The following is an 18761-nucleotide window of genomic DNA, read 5'->3' on the forward strand; positions in this document are numbered from 1 at the left end:
ATATTACATCTACTTACTGCTTTCTCATGGGATTTTTTTGCCAGTTGCTACACATGCCTGCCCTACAAATCACTGTCAGCCTTTACCTCTCTCCCTTATCAAATGGAGCCAGCAAAAGAGGGAAAGGGAAAGGAGAACACTTATTGATCATCTACTATATTTCAGACACTGTTGAAGGTTGTACACATCATCTCACTGAAGCCTCGTTCTGAGCTAAAGGTAACTAACATCCCTCTCAGAGAGAGGCTCAGAGAATAGGTAACTCTCCCTAAAGCACACCGGACTCTTCTCCATGCCAGATGGATTCCATCTGGAGCTGTCCCAACTGTGATATTCATGTGTGCCTTCCCTTCCGCCTAGTTTCCCCAGGTGGGGCAGACGTTATCCACTCTGAGTACTGAACCAAAAGAGGAGAAACGATGAAGACTGCCAAGTGCCGTGAGTAAGGCAGGATTTCGGTAACACTGGGCTCTACTCGCGGGCAGGCACAAGCGTCTCTCCAACGGGGAGAGAGCCCTGAAGGGACCTAAAACTTCCAGTAAGGGGGTGGGGGCATCCTTTCAAGGGAGACGAACCAAGGGCCAGGAAGGAGGGCAAGGCAGAAGCCCGGTGGCTCTCAGGGAGAAGTCTGGAGAAAGCCTGCACAGGCGGGCTGAAGGAAGGGGAGGCTTTCCCAACAGAGCTGGGCTTCGGGACCTAGCTGTGAAGCGGACGCGACCGTGCAGCACGTCGGTGCCTGCTGGGAACCCGGCGACCCACTGGGCACGCTTCCCCGGTCCTAAGGGGCCTGTAAACCCTCTTAAGGCGGAGCGACGCTGGACGGAACTGGTTCGCCACGCGGTTTAAGGGGTTGCATCCGAAATCGCTGCCGGGGGCCCGGAGGGGTGCTGGCTAGGCAGGAGGCCAGGCGAGGAAGGAGAGGGGAGGGAAGGGAACTTACTACCGGCTTCGGGTTGGCGCTCGCTGGTGCCCTGCAGCCCCGCTGCAGAACGGATCCAGGGAGACACGTCTGGTCACCGGCCCGGCCGCAAGCCACGCTCCTCCCGCCCCTCGATGCCGACCCCGGGGCGCACCCACGCGGCCCCGCCGCCCACGTGGCAGCGCCTCTCGGACCCCCCGGAGGCCGCGGCGCCCCCCGCGAGGTTGCCCAAGCGCCGCCGGCCCCGCGCCGTTTCCCCGGCAGCACGTTGGACCGGGAGGCGGCGTCCCCGCGGCCGCCCGCTGCCCCGGCCGCCCCTCCGCTCCCGGCCCGCGACCTGCAGGCCGGCGCCCGTCCCGCCACCGCCGTCCCGCCGTCCCGCCACCGCCGTCCCGCCGTCCCGCCCGAGAAGGAAGTCGGCGGAGGAGGCGGGGCCGCCGCGTGGCCGGAAGGTGGCGGGGCTCCACGCCCAGGTCGCCTGCGCCTGCCCGTCCCCGCCGGCCGGCGACCTTCCGGGCCGGCGCACGAGCGGCCGCGCGCGGGCCGCCCGCCCCCTGTGCCGGCGGCGCTGGGGCTTCGCCCTGGCTTCCACGTGGCGCCCGCGAACGCGCGCCGAGGCCGCTGGGCCGGCGCCTGCACGGTCGCCCCGCCGCCCCGGGCCCTCGGATGGCACGGCTCGTGGCCGCGCGCAGGCCTCCGACTTCCTCGAAACCGCCGCAGTTTCGGGTCTCGGACTTTGAGGGTCGTTTCAGCGGTTGCTGGCGAGGGTTTGGGGTTTTCCTCCCGCTTGAATTTACCGTCAGCTACTTAAAGCGCTCGCCGTGAAGAAATGTTATATATATATATACATGCACCTCTGTGAATATTCATGTATGTGTGTGTGTGTATATATATATATATATGTATGATATGTCAGTAAAAGACCCGGAAGGGCCTACAGCACAAAGACTGAGCGGGGCGGCAGGCAGGGGCAAACGCTCTGGGCCCCTGCAGCCGGCCTGCGGCGTCGCCGGAGCGGCGTCACGGTTCCTCGCGGGAGGGGCTTGTTTGCAGGCAGCGAACCGGCTCGGGCGGGGAGGCTCTGCCCTCGAGGCACAAATGCCTCGAAGCTGCATTTGCATGAGCGCTGGGCTTGGCCGGCTTACGCTTCCCACGCCGGTCGGGGGACGAGCCCGAGCTCCCCCTTCCCAACCCCGCCGCCGCCGTGCACACCCCTTCCTGGTGGTCCCCGTAACGCTTGCCGGCTATACGATTGTGCATCTTGTTACGATTGTTACAAAGATCCGAAAAACAGGGTGCGGGTCAATAGGGAAGACCTGGGGTGACATTTCTGAAGGCAGCTGCTCCAAGGAACGAAATCTGATTTTCTTGAACTTTCTTACTCTCTTCAGACGTCTAGCCCCTAAGTCGCTGGAACACTGGTTACACGGCCGAGAATGAGGGAAGGACCCCTTTCTGTTTCACACGTGGGGCTTGAGGATACTGTCAGGACTGCATAAATAATAGCTACGGTAGCAGTCCTGAGTTCTGATCCGGACGTCCCAGATCTGAGCCTCGACTCCAAACAAAAGCTTGTTAACTATTTTCCTTTCACCTAACAAAGGAAGAATGGTCAGAATAAACAGTTGGTTCTATCTAATTTCTCACTACAGAAGGCACATCATTCTTCATCTCCGTGGTCCAGCCTGTAGATTCAGTAATTAAATTATGTACTGCCTTCAGTGGATGCCGGGAAAGCAAAGGGGAAAAATTCTTCATCATTAACTATAGATTTTTTCTTTTCTTTTTTTTTTTTGCCTTGATAAGACTCAGGCTGGAAAGAGCTACATAGATTAAGATGGTGATTTTTAATGTCAAGTTAACTTGACTTGGCTGTCTCCTTGCCACTAAAATTTATTATATGCTGAGCCCCTGGTTCCCCTCCCCCTCCCAAATCCACTGCTTGGCCCGTGTCACACTCATTTATAGTCTTTGAGCCTTCATAGATCCGTTTCTCTTCTTACCAACCTCCAACCCATGCATCACCAATTGCTGCTGGTGCTTCAACCGCAACATCGTTAAGCTTTCTTCCTTCCTCTGCTCTGTAAAGACTGTCATACATAATTTAGTTACTTCTCATCATTCTCCACTTTGGTCAACTCACACACTCCCCTCTGCCATAAATTCAGGATCCTGCTTGCTGCAAACACATTACCCTGAAGGTTCCTGCATTTCACTGGAAGTCTCTCATCTTATTAGATGACATCATTCGTAATACAGGAAAGCCTCCCGATTCATGGTCTCACAGCTTGAGGTTTCGATTATGCTACACCCGCAGCGAACCCAGGCAGCCCAGGAGGGAAAAAAACGCCTTCCTTGGTTTATCTTGCTCATGAACACCCTGTAAGTCCAAGTGTAACTGTAGGTGTTAAAGCGCTCCTGTTAATACCTCATATTGTGGTTTATGATGAAAGATCTTTCTCCACCCACCACAGACACAGAAGCTCGCTGTGTTTTCAGCCACATCAGTTGTGAGCAGAGGGGACTTCACACGGGGTGAAGACAATCAGCTGTGTGGAAGATTACTGCCACAGGCTTTGGCTCGGCACCGCTATTTACCAGCCTGCAGGTTATCTGTGTCTGATCTGTAGCACAACCTGGAATACATTCAGTACCTTGAAGGTGGCAGATCCAGGTTAAAGAGACAGAAGTCAAAGTAAGATTCCTCTAGGGTGACTTCACATGGGGCTTTGATGGTATTCATAGATGTCTGCTCTGTCAAGGTACCACTCACCACCTCTCCCATCATCTGTGTTACCCAGGAAAGGATGTGATTTGCAACCCGGAAACAGAGGCAGGAAGTCTGGAAAGTCACCAATCTGTGGGTATCTGATTTGTCATGGGAAAAAGGGCACAGGCCTCGGGGTCTAACCAGCCTTTGATCTCCAGGTCCACTTCTTACTACCCAAATGACCTTCAGAGTCTTTTGTTTCCTCATCTGTAAAATCAACAACATTCACGCATTCGATCGTTTTTTATTAATTCTCTATGTGCTAGGTGCTGTGAATCCCAACGACAACAAGATAAACCCGTTATTGCCCTCCTAGAGCCTACCACCACCACCACCGCCCCGCCCCAGATAAATGCTGAATCAAAGAGCCTCATTGCTGGCTTAGTTAACACAATAAATGCTATTATAAGATAACTCGCCTGTCGGAATATCTTTGTTCTTAGTCCCATGATTGTCAGGACCAAAAACTTCTTTCCATAGCTCAACAACTGCCCTTAGAGGCAAAGGACCACTTTCACTTTTTTAAAAAGAAATCATTGTTTATATTTCCATGCAGCAGTCCCAACTAGACTGTTTAAACCTTAAGTAAGGGGATGAGTGGACCAGAAAAGAAGTCAATGTAAATTCTAGAAAAAAAAAAAAAGGTCTTGTCAATATATACATTTTTATACGTGTATTAGAGCAAGAAGTCAGTTACTCATGTTTAATGAAAGTCAGACAGACTGCAAACTGACAGACAGAATATTCCTATCCCCAAAACGTCAGGATTCCTGAACGGGATTTGGGTTATGAGTTGAGGCCCCCAATTATCTTTATCATGACACAGCTTCAAAACGATAACGAAGATCAGTGGGGAAGTGTCAACTCGGCTTGTGCGCAGAGCTGGGTGCTTTGCGATTGTGTATCAATAAATGTTGCTGACTAAATAAAAGAATTAATAGGCAATAACTGCTTTACGCCAAATTTTTTGGAGCATCCCACATGTCAAGACAAGTCTTCCTCTGTAAACTCTATTATACCTCTCTATCTGCTTCCTTTTTCTCCTTGCACTTGATGGACCTGGAAAGACATTTAATAAGTAAGACACTGGAGCTGGTTGGGTCGGGAACCAAGGGTGAGCTGAGTTGTTTTCAAGACATGCGGTATCTTAGTCCCTGGATTTGAGTCTTGGCCTAAAGTAACCAACCATCTCCAGGACCGGAACGGAAGGCAGCTGGGAGGCTGTCTGCGGTATGTCAGTTCTCCCCATGATTTGCTTTTCCGCTACAGGGCTGAACTTGCAGCCTCTTTCATACATAACTGGTTGAAGATGATGGAAATTACATGGCTTATCACTCCTTAAAAGAAAAAAAAATTATAAAATGTAAATCTAAAAGAAATGGGCAATTTTCTTGTACCACTTTATATTTCTGTGTAAGTTACCAAGTGCCAATCATCCTTACTTTTTAAAATTCAAATTTGTCAAGCAGCATGTAGGCTTTCAATGTTGTACAAGAAAAGATAATGCTTCGTGCGGAACAGTCACTTATGTTAGTTCTGCAAACGTGCCTACCAAAAGAGAATTTAGCAGATTGCTGGTTTTATAGAAATATTAACGATCTCATTAAATTACCCCCTCTACTCTGGGGTCACCATGGAAGGATAATCAACAAGGTATTACGGTTCTGGGTAGAGAATTCTTTATTGACATCAAAGTCACCACTCATTTTGTAGCGTGTATTTTAACTGATGTAACAAGGTGAGTGCCCAAGAACCACTGTAAATGAAAGCCCCTGTGTAAACTGTACTGGGAAGTTAATGGCTATCATGATCTGCTTGACATGTTGTGCCTTCCGTCAGCTCACTGGAGCGCTCACTGCGGGTAAACGTCTAAAATGAGAAAGCAAGGATCAAATGAATATTTTAGTACTGCTGCTCACTACGTATGTGTATATTGAGGGTAACATCTGTGGTCTTGCTATGACAACAACAATCAATGCCGTGAGGTGAAAAGTCAGCTTCTACAGGCACAAACAAACCAAATACGGAAGGAAGCCTATACTATTTGAGTAACCACTGACACTGTTCACAGTAAGAAATTCTAAGCTTTGATGCAGGAGGTGATGGAGAACAACCTGGCAGTGACAAGGTCAAAGTCTTCAAAAGCCCCTTTTGGACCAACCTCTGTCTGCTGCAGTGTTTGACAACCTGGAGGTGGTGCCCGGTGTCCGCCACAGAGCTGGTAATGCTGTCTTCTAATTAGTCCTGGATTGAGTTAAATATCAACGAAAAGGAGTGGAAGGATACCTGTGAAAGCATCCTTATGAGAACGGGAGAGATTTAATAGTTTGGTGGTTCCCGTAGCCACTATCCTGCAAGAAAAATCAATATCTATACAGTGTTAGAATCACACCAAGGGGTCCTGGAGCTGAGCCATGTCACTGAAGAACAAACCCGGATTCATTAGAGCAGCAAATCAGGATGTAGTGGCAGGTCAAGCACAAATACAACCTGGGCTCTTTTGTCCGCAAACCCAAGAAGATGTTCTTCTTTCAGGATCCAAGTATTTTTTAAAAGCACAGAATTTACAGAGCTGGAGGTGACCTTAGCAATCACTGAGTCCAGCCCCTTCTTTTTACAGATGAGGAAATAGGGGCCCAGAAAGATGAGTTGGCTTTGCTCCCATTCACATAGCTGATCTGGTGAGATCTCCTCCAGGTACCACACTGCCCGTCCCAAGTCTTAGAGTCAATCACAGCTGTTCATTCAGAGCCTCTATGGAAGGCACTCTGCTGAGCCTTCCAGGAGCATAAAGAAAGCTGAATCAGCTTCCTCCGATTCTGTGTCAGAGAGAAAACTACCTAACAGGTTGACCAACACTCAATAGTTAAGTCGCGGTGTAAGATGACAATAAAAGAGCTGTCTAGGGGACTTCCCTGGCACTCCAGTGGTTAAGACTCTGTGCTCCCAATGCAGGGGGGCATGGCTTCGATCCCTGGTCCGGGAAACTAGGATCCTGCATGCCACACGGCGTGGCCAAAAAAAAAAAAATCAATTTAAAAGAGCTGTCCAACGTAGAACATGATTTGTTGTGTGTGTCTTCTACCGAAAACTAGCCCTTTCTGCCTACCCAGGAAGTAGCTTATAGACACAGGGATACCCCTGCTCCCTTTGTCACTACTGCCATTAAGTGCAATATTCTGTTTATAACCCAGTTTCTTTTTTGGAGGAAGTGCAAGATATACAAGATGCAAAGAACAAAAGCCTGCACAGACATACAGGATCATACACATTTCAAACTTGAGTATTAGAAGGTGCTCTAACCATAGCCCTTCACAACCTGGGGAAAAGATCCCATCTGAAGAAATCGGATTGTGTTTCTAGAGCTGTGCTTAAGCTCAGACAAGGAAGAGTGCATGCCATCTCTTTGTATTCACTGAATATTAAATGTTACTATGTCCCTGACATAATCAGAGCCCCCTGAGAACCATGGAGTTTCGGGCAAATAAATATATAACGCACACATATGGGGTCTTTCTGCTTTGTACTTTTTAACTCAATGTTTGTTGAAATCCCAGGGATAACATTGCCTTTCAGATAGAGTTCTACTATCTTTGCACTCACACAAAAAACATCACATGAAATAAATAAATAAATAAATAAATAAGAGTATGCAGGGAGTACACCCTCTCGAACTGGAGAAGAAGATGCCTGGATCTGGCTTAGAGACTGATAGCTGAAAACTAAGTCTGGCTGCTGGAAACCGATAATATCTCCACAATAATGCAGAGACCCCCATGTAAACTCCTTATCTTTGCCTTCCATTCCTTTATGTTTTCATATTCATGGCTCCCTGTGAAACCCAGAGGAGTCCCTTTCTTGAAAGTCTTTGTTAATAGCTTATTCACTCCCTTGCTATTCTCATGTCACATATCACAAATGCTATGTGTTGGCAAAAGGTGAGATAGCAAGTTTACATTTTAGAGTGTAATTTCCTTATGGAGCAATCTGTTTGTTTGTAACGGCCTGCCCCTGTTCCAGCCAGATTCTGTATGCCAGGCTCTGGGACAGAGGAAAGAACTTCATTTTCTAAAAATGGTCGCAAATTCTGTTAGTGATTTTAGTGGCACATTAAGCCGGTTATTATTAGACAGAACTGACATTTCACATGCAGACATATTCTTTACTTGAAAGTCAAGTGTCATTCAAAAGAGAGAGAAATTATTTAGGATTTCTGAAAACATCAAAGAAATCCCCTGCAAACCATCCTCATAAATGCCTCAATCAGTTTAGGAATCAGGGCCAGAACTGATGCCTTTGACTTCTCTTTGATGCAAACAATAGTACAGAATGGAATGGCTTTGGGAAATGCTCATAAGCAGTGGTCGGGCAAGTGGATTCTTCTATATTCACAGCCAGACCCCAGTGCCGATGGGCTGAAGCCCAGCTGATGGTGGGTATTATTCATTCACAGTGCACACCACAAAGAACTCCCCCCGTTGCTTCATCCAAACAGAATTGCATCCTCCTGCTGTATATACAGAGATTGCAGCAGTAACTGAGATGCTTGAAGAGTTTTTCACTGCGTATGCCTTTAGAGGTACACATTTGGCTCAGCAGAAGCTAAACATTTTTAAGAGCACAGTAAGAAATAGGCCAGAAAACATCAAAGCTTTATAGCTTTTTAGAAAACTTGATGGTCTTGCTGGTACAACTCCCTATGATATGGTTCAGTTGTAATAACAATGGAAAGTGTATCAGTGCAAACTGCTGATGAAACACCAGAAAATGTAGCCAAGGGTCTTTTAAACACATTTAAGAACTGTTCTTTTGAACTGTGCCTCTTAGCCTCAGAAAACCTCTTCAAGATTTTAAACAGGGCTTTGGATGAACTGCAGGGTGAGAAGCTGAAATTATCTCATGCACTGGAATCAATATCAAGCGATATTTCTCTTTGAGAGAAATTCAATCTGACAGAAAACGGAAGGAGCCATAAGGAAACTGGGAGCCTGGCTAAAATGCTTGCCTGAGAAATACGCCGTAAAGCAGTCCAAACGAGGTGATGCCACCACAGGCAGAAAACCAGAGTGACAGAACAAAATGTGATCTGGGCTTCAGAATACTTCATTATCACTACCACAGGTCACTAAGCTTCACAAAATGCATCCGTCAGCCTTGCTAGCCATTTGCAAGCCGCTGCTGGTAGCTAGATGGCGCAGTGACTGACCGCGCAGCCCCCGCGATCCTGGGGAGAGCAGGGTTCAAACGGAGGCCTGGGTGCCCAGACCCACGTTTGCTAGTCTCAAAGTGCTCTCTAGTGGCCAGAGGAACATAAAATGATCTGATGCTTGGAAGCACGTCGGGGGAGGATTCAGACCTAGAGAGATGTCTCGGAAAGGCAAGGTAGAGATGCTGTCTAGTGCAGTTGGCAGCTCCTGGATCCGTGGGAATGTTTTATGAGCAAATTTGCCTTTGCCAATGAACGCGTTTAGGTTTAAACGAATCCTTGTGCACTTGTAGGAGGTTCGTTAGTGAAACGTATATCTAAATAGAATACAGCGTACATTGAGCTTCAGCGTCTATCGGTCCGTGCGAATGCTCTGGACTGTGCTTCAAAGCATCTTAAGCATAAGTCACTGTTTTAGGGAATGTGGTAAGGTTAGGCATTAGGCTTGGCTGAAGGGAATCATTTCTCAAGCACCTGTGTATTCCAAGCACAGCCCCATATTTTGTCTCGAGTATTCATTTAATCCTCACGAAGAAGCCTCTGATGGAGGAATCATTATCTGGATTTTTTTTTTCCAAATAAGGCAGAGGTTGACAAACTTTTCCTATAAAGGCCAGAGAGTAAATATTTTAGGCTTTGAGGGCCATCCAGCCTCTGTCACATCTCTGTATCCACTCATCTCTGCGGTTGCAGTGTGAACGCAGCCAAGGGCAATAGGTAAACAAATGGGAGTGGCTGTATCCCAATAAAACTTTACTTACAGACACTGAAAAGTGAATTTCATGTAATTTTCACATGTCTCAAAATATTGCTCTTCTTTTGGTTTTGCTTCAGCCATTTAAAAATGTAAAAACCATTCTTATCTCACGGGCCATACAAAAATAGGTAACAAAGCCGCACAAAAACAGTGGGCTGCATTGGCCACCAGCCAGAGTTTGCTGAGTCCTGTGATAAGAAGACTGAATCTCAGTCCACAGTTCTGAGAGCGGCGGCATCAGCAGTCAAGCCAGCCTGACTGTGGTCCAGGCTGAATTAGGTGTCGTGGGCCACGCCTCCATTTCTAGAACACCAGTCTTCCCCCTCCTGCCATCAGCACCAGAGTAAATTTGGTTTTTGCTTTTTAAGAAAGAGAAAATTCAAAAGAGAACTTCACCAGGAAGAGCCAAGACAAAGACAGAGAAAAGAAGAAAAAAAGCATTGAAGGTAGCCACTTAAGCATTAAGAAATATGCACAGGGACTTCCCTCGTGGCGCAGTGGTTAAGAATCCACCTGCCAATGCAGGGGACATGGGTTTGATTCCTGGTCCGGGAAGATCCCACATGCCACGGAGCAATTAAGCCTGTGCACCTCAACTACTGAGCCTGCGTTCTAGAGCCCACGAGCCACAACTACTGAGCCCGCGAGCCACAACTACTGAAGCCCGTGCACCTAGAGCCCATGCTCCACAACAAGAGAAGCCACCACAGTGAGAAGGCTGCACACCACAACCAAGAGTAGCCCCCGCTTGTCGCAACTAGAGAAAGCCCGCATGCAGCAACGAAGACCCAACACAGCCAAAAATAATAAATAAATTAAAAAAAAAAAAAGAAATATGCACAGCGCCCTTCCTGGAAGACCACCATATAAGACGTTATGGAGGTTTCCAAATCAGATGGAAGGCACAGTTCCTGAATTCAAAAGACTTGGTATCGTATAAGGAACACATTAGAAAATCATGGAAACACACATTTTAAAACTTGGGTGTGTCTATCCAATCACCCTTAGTGGGAGGGAAATACACATAACAATAGGTGCTTCTAGGAGACAGACCTCCAGGGAGCCCAGGTCTCCTGCTTTCAAAAGTGTCAGGCATTAAGTAGTCTGAACAATTTCAAGCCACAAAACCCAGGTAGGAAAAAGATAAAAGTAAATTTTCTTATCTTTCTAGAATTTAGATTAACTTTTACTTTGTGCTCTAATGCTGTCTAGCAAAAGAAATGTAGACTTGGTCTTTTCAGGTTTAAAATCATACTGAAAATAACTAAGTAAGCCAATCATACGTATGAGCACAAAGGTAGAGAAACAGATTAATGGAACAGAAAAGAGAATCTATAAACAAGCTTACTTATGAATGGAAACTTTATAAATTACCAAGTTAGCAACTGCAGAGCAGTGGGGAAAAAATAAATAGTGCTGGATTAGTTGAAGGTCCATATGGACAAAATTAAACTTGACCACTACCAAACATGTACACGAAAATTAATTCCAGGTGGAGTGCTGATCCAAATGTGAGAGTAAACAATAAAACCTGTAGATCAGTGCTGTCCAATAGAAATTTCTATGATGGTAGAATGTTCTATAATTCTGCACTGTCCAATACAGTAGCCACTAGTTTCATGTGGTTATTGAGCACTTGAAATGTGGCTACTGCAACTGAGAAACTGTATTTTAAATTAAATTTAATTTTAGTTAATTTAAATTTAAATAGTTATATATGGCCAGTGGCTACTATTATGTTAGCACAGATCTAGAAGATAATTCAAGATAATACTTTCATGGCCATGTGTTAGGAAAAAATTTCTTAAATCAGACATTGAAGAGTACTTAATGAAAATTCAGAACTTCTGGGACATTATGCTAAGTGAAATAACCCAGTCACAAAAGGACAAACACTTTACAATTCCACTCATATGAAGTATCTAAAGTAGTCAAAACCATAAAAACAGACAGTAGACACGTGGTTGCCAAAGGCTGGGGACATAAGGCAGGGGAAATTATTGTTTAATGGGTACAGAGTTTCAGTTTTACAAGATGAAAAGATTCCAGAAATCTGTTGCACAACAGTTTACATATGCTTAACACTACTGTACTGCACACTTAAAATAGTTAAGATAGTAAATTTTATGTTATGTGTTTTTTACTATAATTAAAAAATTGGTAACTTCTGTTCTTCATTGAAAGAGTGGAAAAGGTAAGTTACAGCTAAGAAAAAAGCACATTATATAACTGATAGAAGATTTACATTTGGTATATACAAAGAATTCCTACAAATCAATAAGAAAAAGATAGTCCAATAGAAAAATGTACAAGGGACTTTTTGAACAGACATTTCACAGAAGAGGATATAGAAATAGCTGATAGATATACGTAAGACGAGCTCAATGCCATTAGCCTTCAGGGAAATGAAAATTAAAGCTATAATGACATACCATCATCCTCATGCCAGACTGGCTAAAACTTAAAAGTTGACAACATCAAGAGTTGACTGGAATGCGTAGGAACTGGCAGCTCTCATACACTGGCCGGTGGGAGTGTCCATTGGTAGAGCCACTTTGGACAACTGTTTGGCCTTATCTACAACTGAATATATGCAACCCTATGGCCCAGCAATTATATTTCTGGGCATATACTGTAGAAAATATACACATGTGCACCAAGAAACATATCTAAGAATATTCATTTTCATTATGATTCATAATAGTAAAAAAAAGGAAGCAACCCAAATGCCCATCAACAATAAAATGGTAAATTGCAGTCTATTCATACAACCGAATATTATGCAGTGATAAAAATAAGTGAACTACTGCCACCCATAGCATGGATGCATCTCACAAACATACCGAGCTGAAGAAACTCTGCGAGTTATTTAGCTGCTGTCCTCCAGCTGCAAGCCCAGCCTTCCGGTCTGTGCTTTGCAGCGCTGAGGCTGAGACTCTGCGAAGCGCAGTCCTGCTCTGCTAGCTGCCTCCCTGAGCGGCTCTGCCGACAGGGGGCGCTAGGCACTGCAAGGCTGGAAGAGGAAGATGGACCTGCTCCTTCCTGCAGCATCAATTATTTCCTATTTTCTGTTTTTCCTTCTTCACAGAAAGAGCATCATTACATCCCCTCAGAGGTCTCAGCTTCAGCTCCACAGAACCCCCCAAACTTGGTCTCCTCAATTTTAACAATTCCAGCGTCTCCCCTTTTGCATCCTGAGGTTGCTACTTCCTGATTAGACTCTAGTGTCTCTTTTTGCCTTCTCGGTTCTCCAATACACAGTTAACAATTCATTATATTCAATTAAATTGTCTCTGTTAAAGTGACTGGTGTGGCTTCTGTAACCTGGTGCTACCAAACACAAAATAATACTGTATGATTGCATTTGTGTAAAGTCCACAGACAGGTAAAATACTGGCACCTTTAGAGAGAAGGGAGAGGAATCATCATTGGGAAGATGGGGTGAGGGTGGGGACTGAGGCTCCTGGGAAGCTGAAAACGTTCTGTCTGCTAACCTGGAAGGTGATTACACAAGTGTGCGCCCATGTGAGAATTCACTGAGCTGTTCATTTATGCTGTGCGCTTTTCTGTATGCAGTTTTTACTTCAATAACAATTTTTTTAAATGAAACTCTTTTATGCATAAGAAAAGAGATGCCGGAAATGGAAAAGGCACTTTTTCTCCTAGTGTAGACTACTGGCCGGCATCAGGATTACCTGAAGTCATCATTTAAAATGCAAATGACAGGATCCCACCCTCAGAGGTTCTAAGTCAGTGGGTCAGGACCTGAAGCTTTAATGGGCTCTCGAGGAGTATCTTACACAAGCCAAAGTTTGAGAATCACTGATGCTGACTGACCGGAGTCTCTTCCAGGTAGCTCTGATTCATTATCCTCCCACTGTACTTCTATGAAACCAAGCATTGGCTTTGGTTATCTCCAAATTCCTGTTGACTAGGAATTTCTTGTGTATTTATTTTAATAAGGTTCTGGTGTAAAGAAACCTCTCATGAAGTTGAAACATGACTAATAATCTGTATCTCCTACTGAAGAAAAGACTAGAGGTTTGGAAATCCTCAAGAGATTTAGGTGTAAGATTGACCCAAGTGATGAACACTTCGAGAATCTTCTGGTAGCCTTGAAGCATCTCTGGAAAGGTGCAAAAACATAGTTTGAATACAGTTTTGTGGAGTTCTCAGTCACCCATCCATAAACCTCACAGGGATCCATGGGTTCTCGGTTAAGGACCTCTGGCTGTGGAGACTCAAAGCCCACGCTCGGTATGAATTTTATCTCAGAAGCATGTAAGACACCGAAGGTTTTTGGGAGAGGGTGTTATGCTCCAAATATTTGCTGATCTGTTTTGAATGCCTCAGAATGAGAAGCTCAACAAGGGTCAAATTCTGGTTCTATTCCTAACAACTATGGGAACCTGTTCCCATTTCTTAATTTCTTTTCCAAGTTCCTCACTTGCAAAATGGCCTTAACACTTGCCTTGCTTTCTTCGCAGGGCTCTTGTAAGGCTCAGATAAGATGTGAAAGTCTGTGCATAGAAAAGCACGAGGCACCGTATATGGTTATTGAACACCCAAAAATTGGCCTGACCTGGGTTATATGTGCAAACATCTGTCAAATATTTATACAAATACAAGGCACTATCCATAGACCACGCACCAGGGGAGTAAAGCTTGCCTCCAGATGTGACAATACAAGAAATAGGTGGGGCTTCCCTGGTGGTGCAGTGGTTGAGAATCCGCCTGCCAATGCAGGGGACACGGGTTCGAGCCCTAGTCTGGGAAGATCCCACATGCCGCAGAGGAACTGGGCCCGTGAGCCACAACTACTGAGCCTGTGCGTCTGGAGCCTGTGCTCCGCAACAAGAGAGGCCGCGATAGTGAGAGGCCCGCGCACTGCGATGAAGAGTGGCCCCCGCTTGCCACAACTAGAGAAAGCCCTCGCACAGAAACGAAGACCCAACACAGCCAAAAATAATAAATTAATTAATTAATTTAAAAAAAAAAGAAATATGTGAAGCCAAGAAATATGGAACAACTGAGATGTATTTAAAAGAGGGAAAAAAGGAAAAAAAATAACTCACAGGTGAAAATCAAAGACCCAAGGGTCAACAAAACATACTTATGCAGGAATCACGGTCATGAGGGCATCTGAACTCTCCAAAGGGGTTCCCCAGGCGCCCCCGTAGAAATACTGGTCCTGGGGCCCTGGACCTCTTTAGGCTCCATCCTGTGGCCAGTAGCTGCTCTTCCAATAATCACACTCCTCTCTTTATGTTTTCTACTCCTACCGCCTGGAAACGTACTTATTTCAGTTAATGTAATTGATCTCAACTTAGCTGTTGTAGCGTCATTTTGTAATCTATCACTACAGATGACATTTTCACTACTCTAGATTATTATAAACCATTGTCTACAGAACATGAAAAACGCAATCCAACTTCCTGCCTCTTGTAGACACAGCCTTTATCGTTAGGCACAAATCCTTTCCATCAATGTTTCTGTCAAAAGACGGATCAAAGGAGGGTGAGAAAGGGTCATGGTCCACGTTCCTCCCTCTAATTTGGCAACAGCGTTTGGCTGGCAGGCAGCAATTTTCAATATTTTTGTTGTATTGCTCTTGGCCAGGTTCTACCTTCCATTATTTTTGATACTCTCAAGGCTATGATTTTAATATTTAAAAAAAAAGTTTTTTTTGAAAAAAGTTGGAATAATTTTTCTTTTAGTGTGGGAAAGTATTATACGAATATAACCAAAGTTCATGCTTGGAGTAGAAGATGAAGCAAACAGACCTCACACAGCTTCAAAAGAACTTGAATTACTTTCTTGAATTCAGACCTGTATCATCAACTGAGATAATAACTGAAAATCTACCAGGATTTTTCTCTGACAATAACAAACATTGTATGGAATTCATCAGTATGTGAGTCATCAGATAGAGGATTATACCTGGGAAAAATAAAATAATAAGCTTAGTGATCACATGAAAGCCAGTACAACATATGCTAAGTCATATTTTTAGTATCAAGGCTTGAAGCCAGAGAGAATATTAATAGATATGTGTGTTCTTTTATTTATCATAAACTGATATCCAGTGACATAATCACTAGGCTCACCAAAGCTTCCTATCTCCAGAAGGGAGTAAGCATTCTAGCTGTGACTCAGAATAATACGACTGACTGTTGTGGAGTCTGTCTCATTACTTTATAATCAAATTACACGTCCTCTTGAGATGGTTGATCTTTTTCTTTCATTCGCCTTACTTAAAAAAATATGACGTATTAGTTGTCACTGCACAAGTTTTATTTTACGTGTGCTTTTCAGAATCTTGAAGAATATTCTGTCCAACCAGAGCTCCTCTTTTTCTGCTAAGCTCTACACTTTCAGTTAACCTCACTTTCTAGAAATTGTAAAACTAGCAATGCAATTGGCACACTCTGGAAATGTCTTACATGTTTGGAAACACCAACATCTTCATCATTATCATCATCATCGCCACTAAGATTTACTGAGCATTCACAAGTATTACATCAGTTAATTACCGTAACAACTCGGGAGAAATAGAGTTATACCCATTTCACAGATTAGAAAACTGAGATTATAGAAGTTAAGTAACTCACCCAAAGTCACACAGATAGTAAGTGGTGAAGCCAGGAGTCAAACCCAGGCATTTTGTTTGACTCTGGAGCCTGCCACTATGCTATGCTGTCCTAGTTTCTACATTGTGCTGTCATCAAAAAAGGATGGACATAGAGTTCATAAATACTATGGAATACTAAACAACCAGAAAGAATCTTATATTTGAAAAAACACTTAATAGTTGGGAAATTTTCATAATATCTTAAAGAAAAAAGAGAAAAATTTCTTGAGTGCTTACCGTATGCCAGACATTGTGGTAAGCTGCTATATATACAATAATTTCTTTTAATCCTCATGTTGACTGAGGACATAATTCGTTCTGCTATTCTCTCCGTTTTTAAAATATGGGAACTGAGTCAGAGATTTAAGAATCTTGGCCAAGGTCACACAGCTAGTAAATGGTGGAGCCAGCAAGCATTTGAACTTGGCTTTCCTTTCTTCAAATTTATGCTCCAGGTCGGACTCCACGGCCTATCCTTTAATCACCCAGCCTCTCTCTCCCTCCATCACACTTGCCTGAACAGACCCAGATTCCCTGCAGCTCCAAGTCTGCACCCAGCAGTTGAACTCTGCCAGATTCACACAGCTGGGCAAACTGGCTTCACTTTACACGTCACCATCCCACACCCCAGATGGGCTGTCATTACAACCCAGCAACCCCGTGCTTGTTTGCCAGTAAGATTATGGTCCTTGTCTCCAAGGGAAGCACTTCTTCTCTCAAACCTTCTGCCCTTCCTAGTGGCTTCCTCACATCCCCCATCTACTTTACCTTCTCCTTGGTTGAGAAAATAGGACCTTCGCACCATCTGATTTACAAACTTACCTGCACTTGGGCCATTGTCCATGTTTCCCTTCCTTTGGCAGCTGAGCAAACAGCTTCCTTTCCTATCAAGGGCAATCCTTCATGTGTTTTCTGGGTCTCATCCCTTCTCAAGGAATTTGCTCCTTAGTTTTCCGTTATCTCATCTTCAATTTTCCCTTAGCTCATTTCCTTAAAAAACCCAGAATCTTCCATCTTTTAACATCTCAGAATATTCTAGGCAAGGCCAAGTTAGGGTGAATGATGGCACCTCTTTTTATTGGAATCAGCTAGTGTCAGGGTTAGTCCGCTAGGCTCAGACCAGACTTACCTGCATCTGTTACAGCCTGACCACACGAACGGACCCCCTTTGCTCCCGGAGCACTGTCCTTGTTTGCCATCCAAGAGAACAGGAACGGCATGTGCATCACCTCTTCTAGAAACCAGGTGCTCTGGCTGGATATGATGTGTTCTTGCTGAGGTAGGGTGTCCTGGTGTGGGAAACACCGTGGTGATGCAGTGATCTCTTATAAGAGGTTTATATTCTAAACCACTTGGAATAATTCCGGGGGCTCCAGCCTCACAAAGCTGATCCCACTAGAGGCCAATTGTCACATAGATGTTCATGAGATAGGTGAGAGACAGGATAAAGACTGTTGTCCAGGTAACAGTGGGAGACTGTGAGTACTGACCATGCGCTTGGGCTTTGGCTGTACACTCTCAGTATGCCAGCACATAACGACTATCGTCCTTCAACCTTTCATTTATTGCTGGGCAATAAACTAAACGTACTGTCTGGACAGTCACTTCCCTGGAGAGGGTTTATTCCAATAAATTATGTAGATCTTGAGGCTCCAAGCCTCTTCAAGAGTTCCAGGAATCTCTGCCAATCTCTCTGCCCTCCCACTTACCATTACAGATGGTGAAGTTCCTGGATCCAGAAAGCTGTTACCCTAGTTTCATCTGACACATTGCCAGTCTGACTGCCCATGGATAGACTGATATGAAGGAGACAAAGGAAGAGTTTCAGAAAAGTGAGATTGATCACAGAGTCAAATATGCCAGGCTATCGATCTTAGCAAGAGAGAGAGTGGTCTATCTTATAGACGCTCCAGTCAGAGGGATTTGAGAAACCTAATTCTTACAGAGTACTAGCGGTCTTCCCAAGACCCTCCCAGGAATAACCCAAATCTCCATGCCCTTGACCATACAGGAAAGTCCGGAAGGATGAACTCCAACAGGAAGGCAGAGGTGCAGAAAAGGGGAGAGAGAGAGTCGGGGGAAGAAGCTCTCCTAGACATAGAGCTCGGCTGACCCTGAATGAGATGATAGGAACCAATGAGAAAGGAAGGAAATGATTCACCTGCCCTTTGAAACTGTTGTCCTCAAAGTGTGGTCCATACACCTGTGCCTGTCTTTGAACTATTTGTTAAGTGTATGTGGCAAGTACAGAAATCACGGTTTAGAAACTTCAAAAATAATTTGACAGAGTAATTTTCTGTCTGTTGAAAGTTGGGAATTGTGTTTTGTATGTCTTTATTCTTTTCTAGAAATTCATTTTTATCCTATTTTACAAAACTATAGATCTGGTAGAGGTTGTGGGGGGCAATTCTGTTTTGTTTTGTTTTTTTTTCGGAAATTATTTGAGAAGCACTGCTTTAGATTCATGTTTGTAGTTAA

At 44.7% G+C, this 18761-nt stretch overlaps 1 protein-coding gene and 1 long non-coding RNA gene across 2 annotated transcripts in view; one reads left to right on the plus strand and one right to left on the minus strand.

Annotated features, from left to right (window-relative positions):
- LOC309651415 overlaps positions 1-18761 on the minus strand; it is a 375253-nt gene that overhangs the window by 280875 nt on the left and 75617 nt on the right. The window lies entirely within an intron of this gene.
- On the plus strand, positions 420-17349 carry LOC309651583 (uncharacterized protein; the record flags this gene model as incomplete). The annotated part of the gene is made up of 6 exons (XM_082444424.1): positions 420-438; positions 805-1661; positions 3088-3301; positions 3394-3614; positions 3721-3779; positions 3956-17349. 3 exons carry the CDS (start codon positions 420-422, stop codon positions 3292-3294), a joined length of 1083 nt encoding a protein of 360 aa, XP_082300550.1. The 3' UTR covers positions 3295-3301; positions 3394-3614; positions 3721-3779; positions 3956-17349.

This window comes from Balaenoptera physalus, assembly GCF_965194825.1.
Source record: "Balaenoptera physalus genome assembly, chromosome: 21".
Taxonomy (NCBI): domain Eukaryota; kingdom Metazoa; phylum Chordata; class Mammalia; order Artiodactyla; family Balaenopteridae; genus Balaenoptera; species Balaenoptera physalus.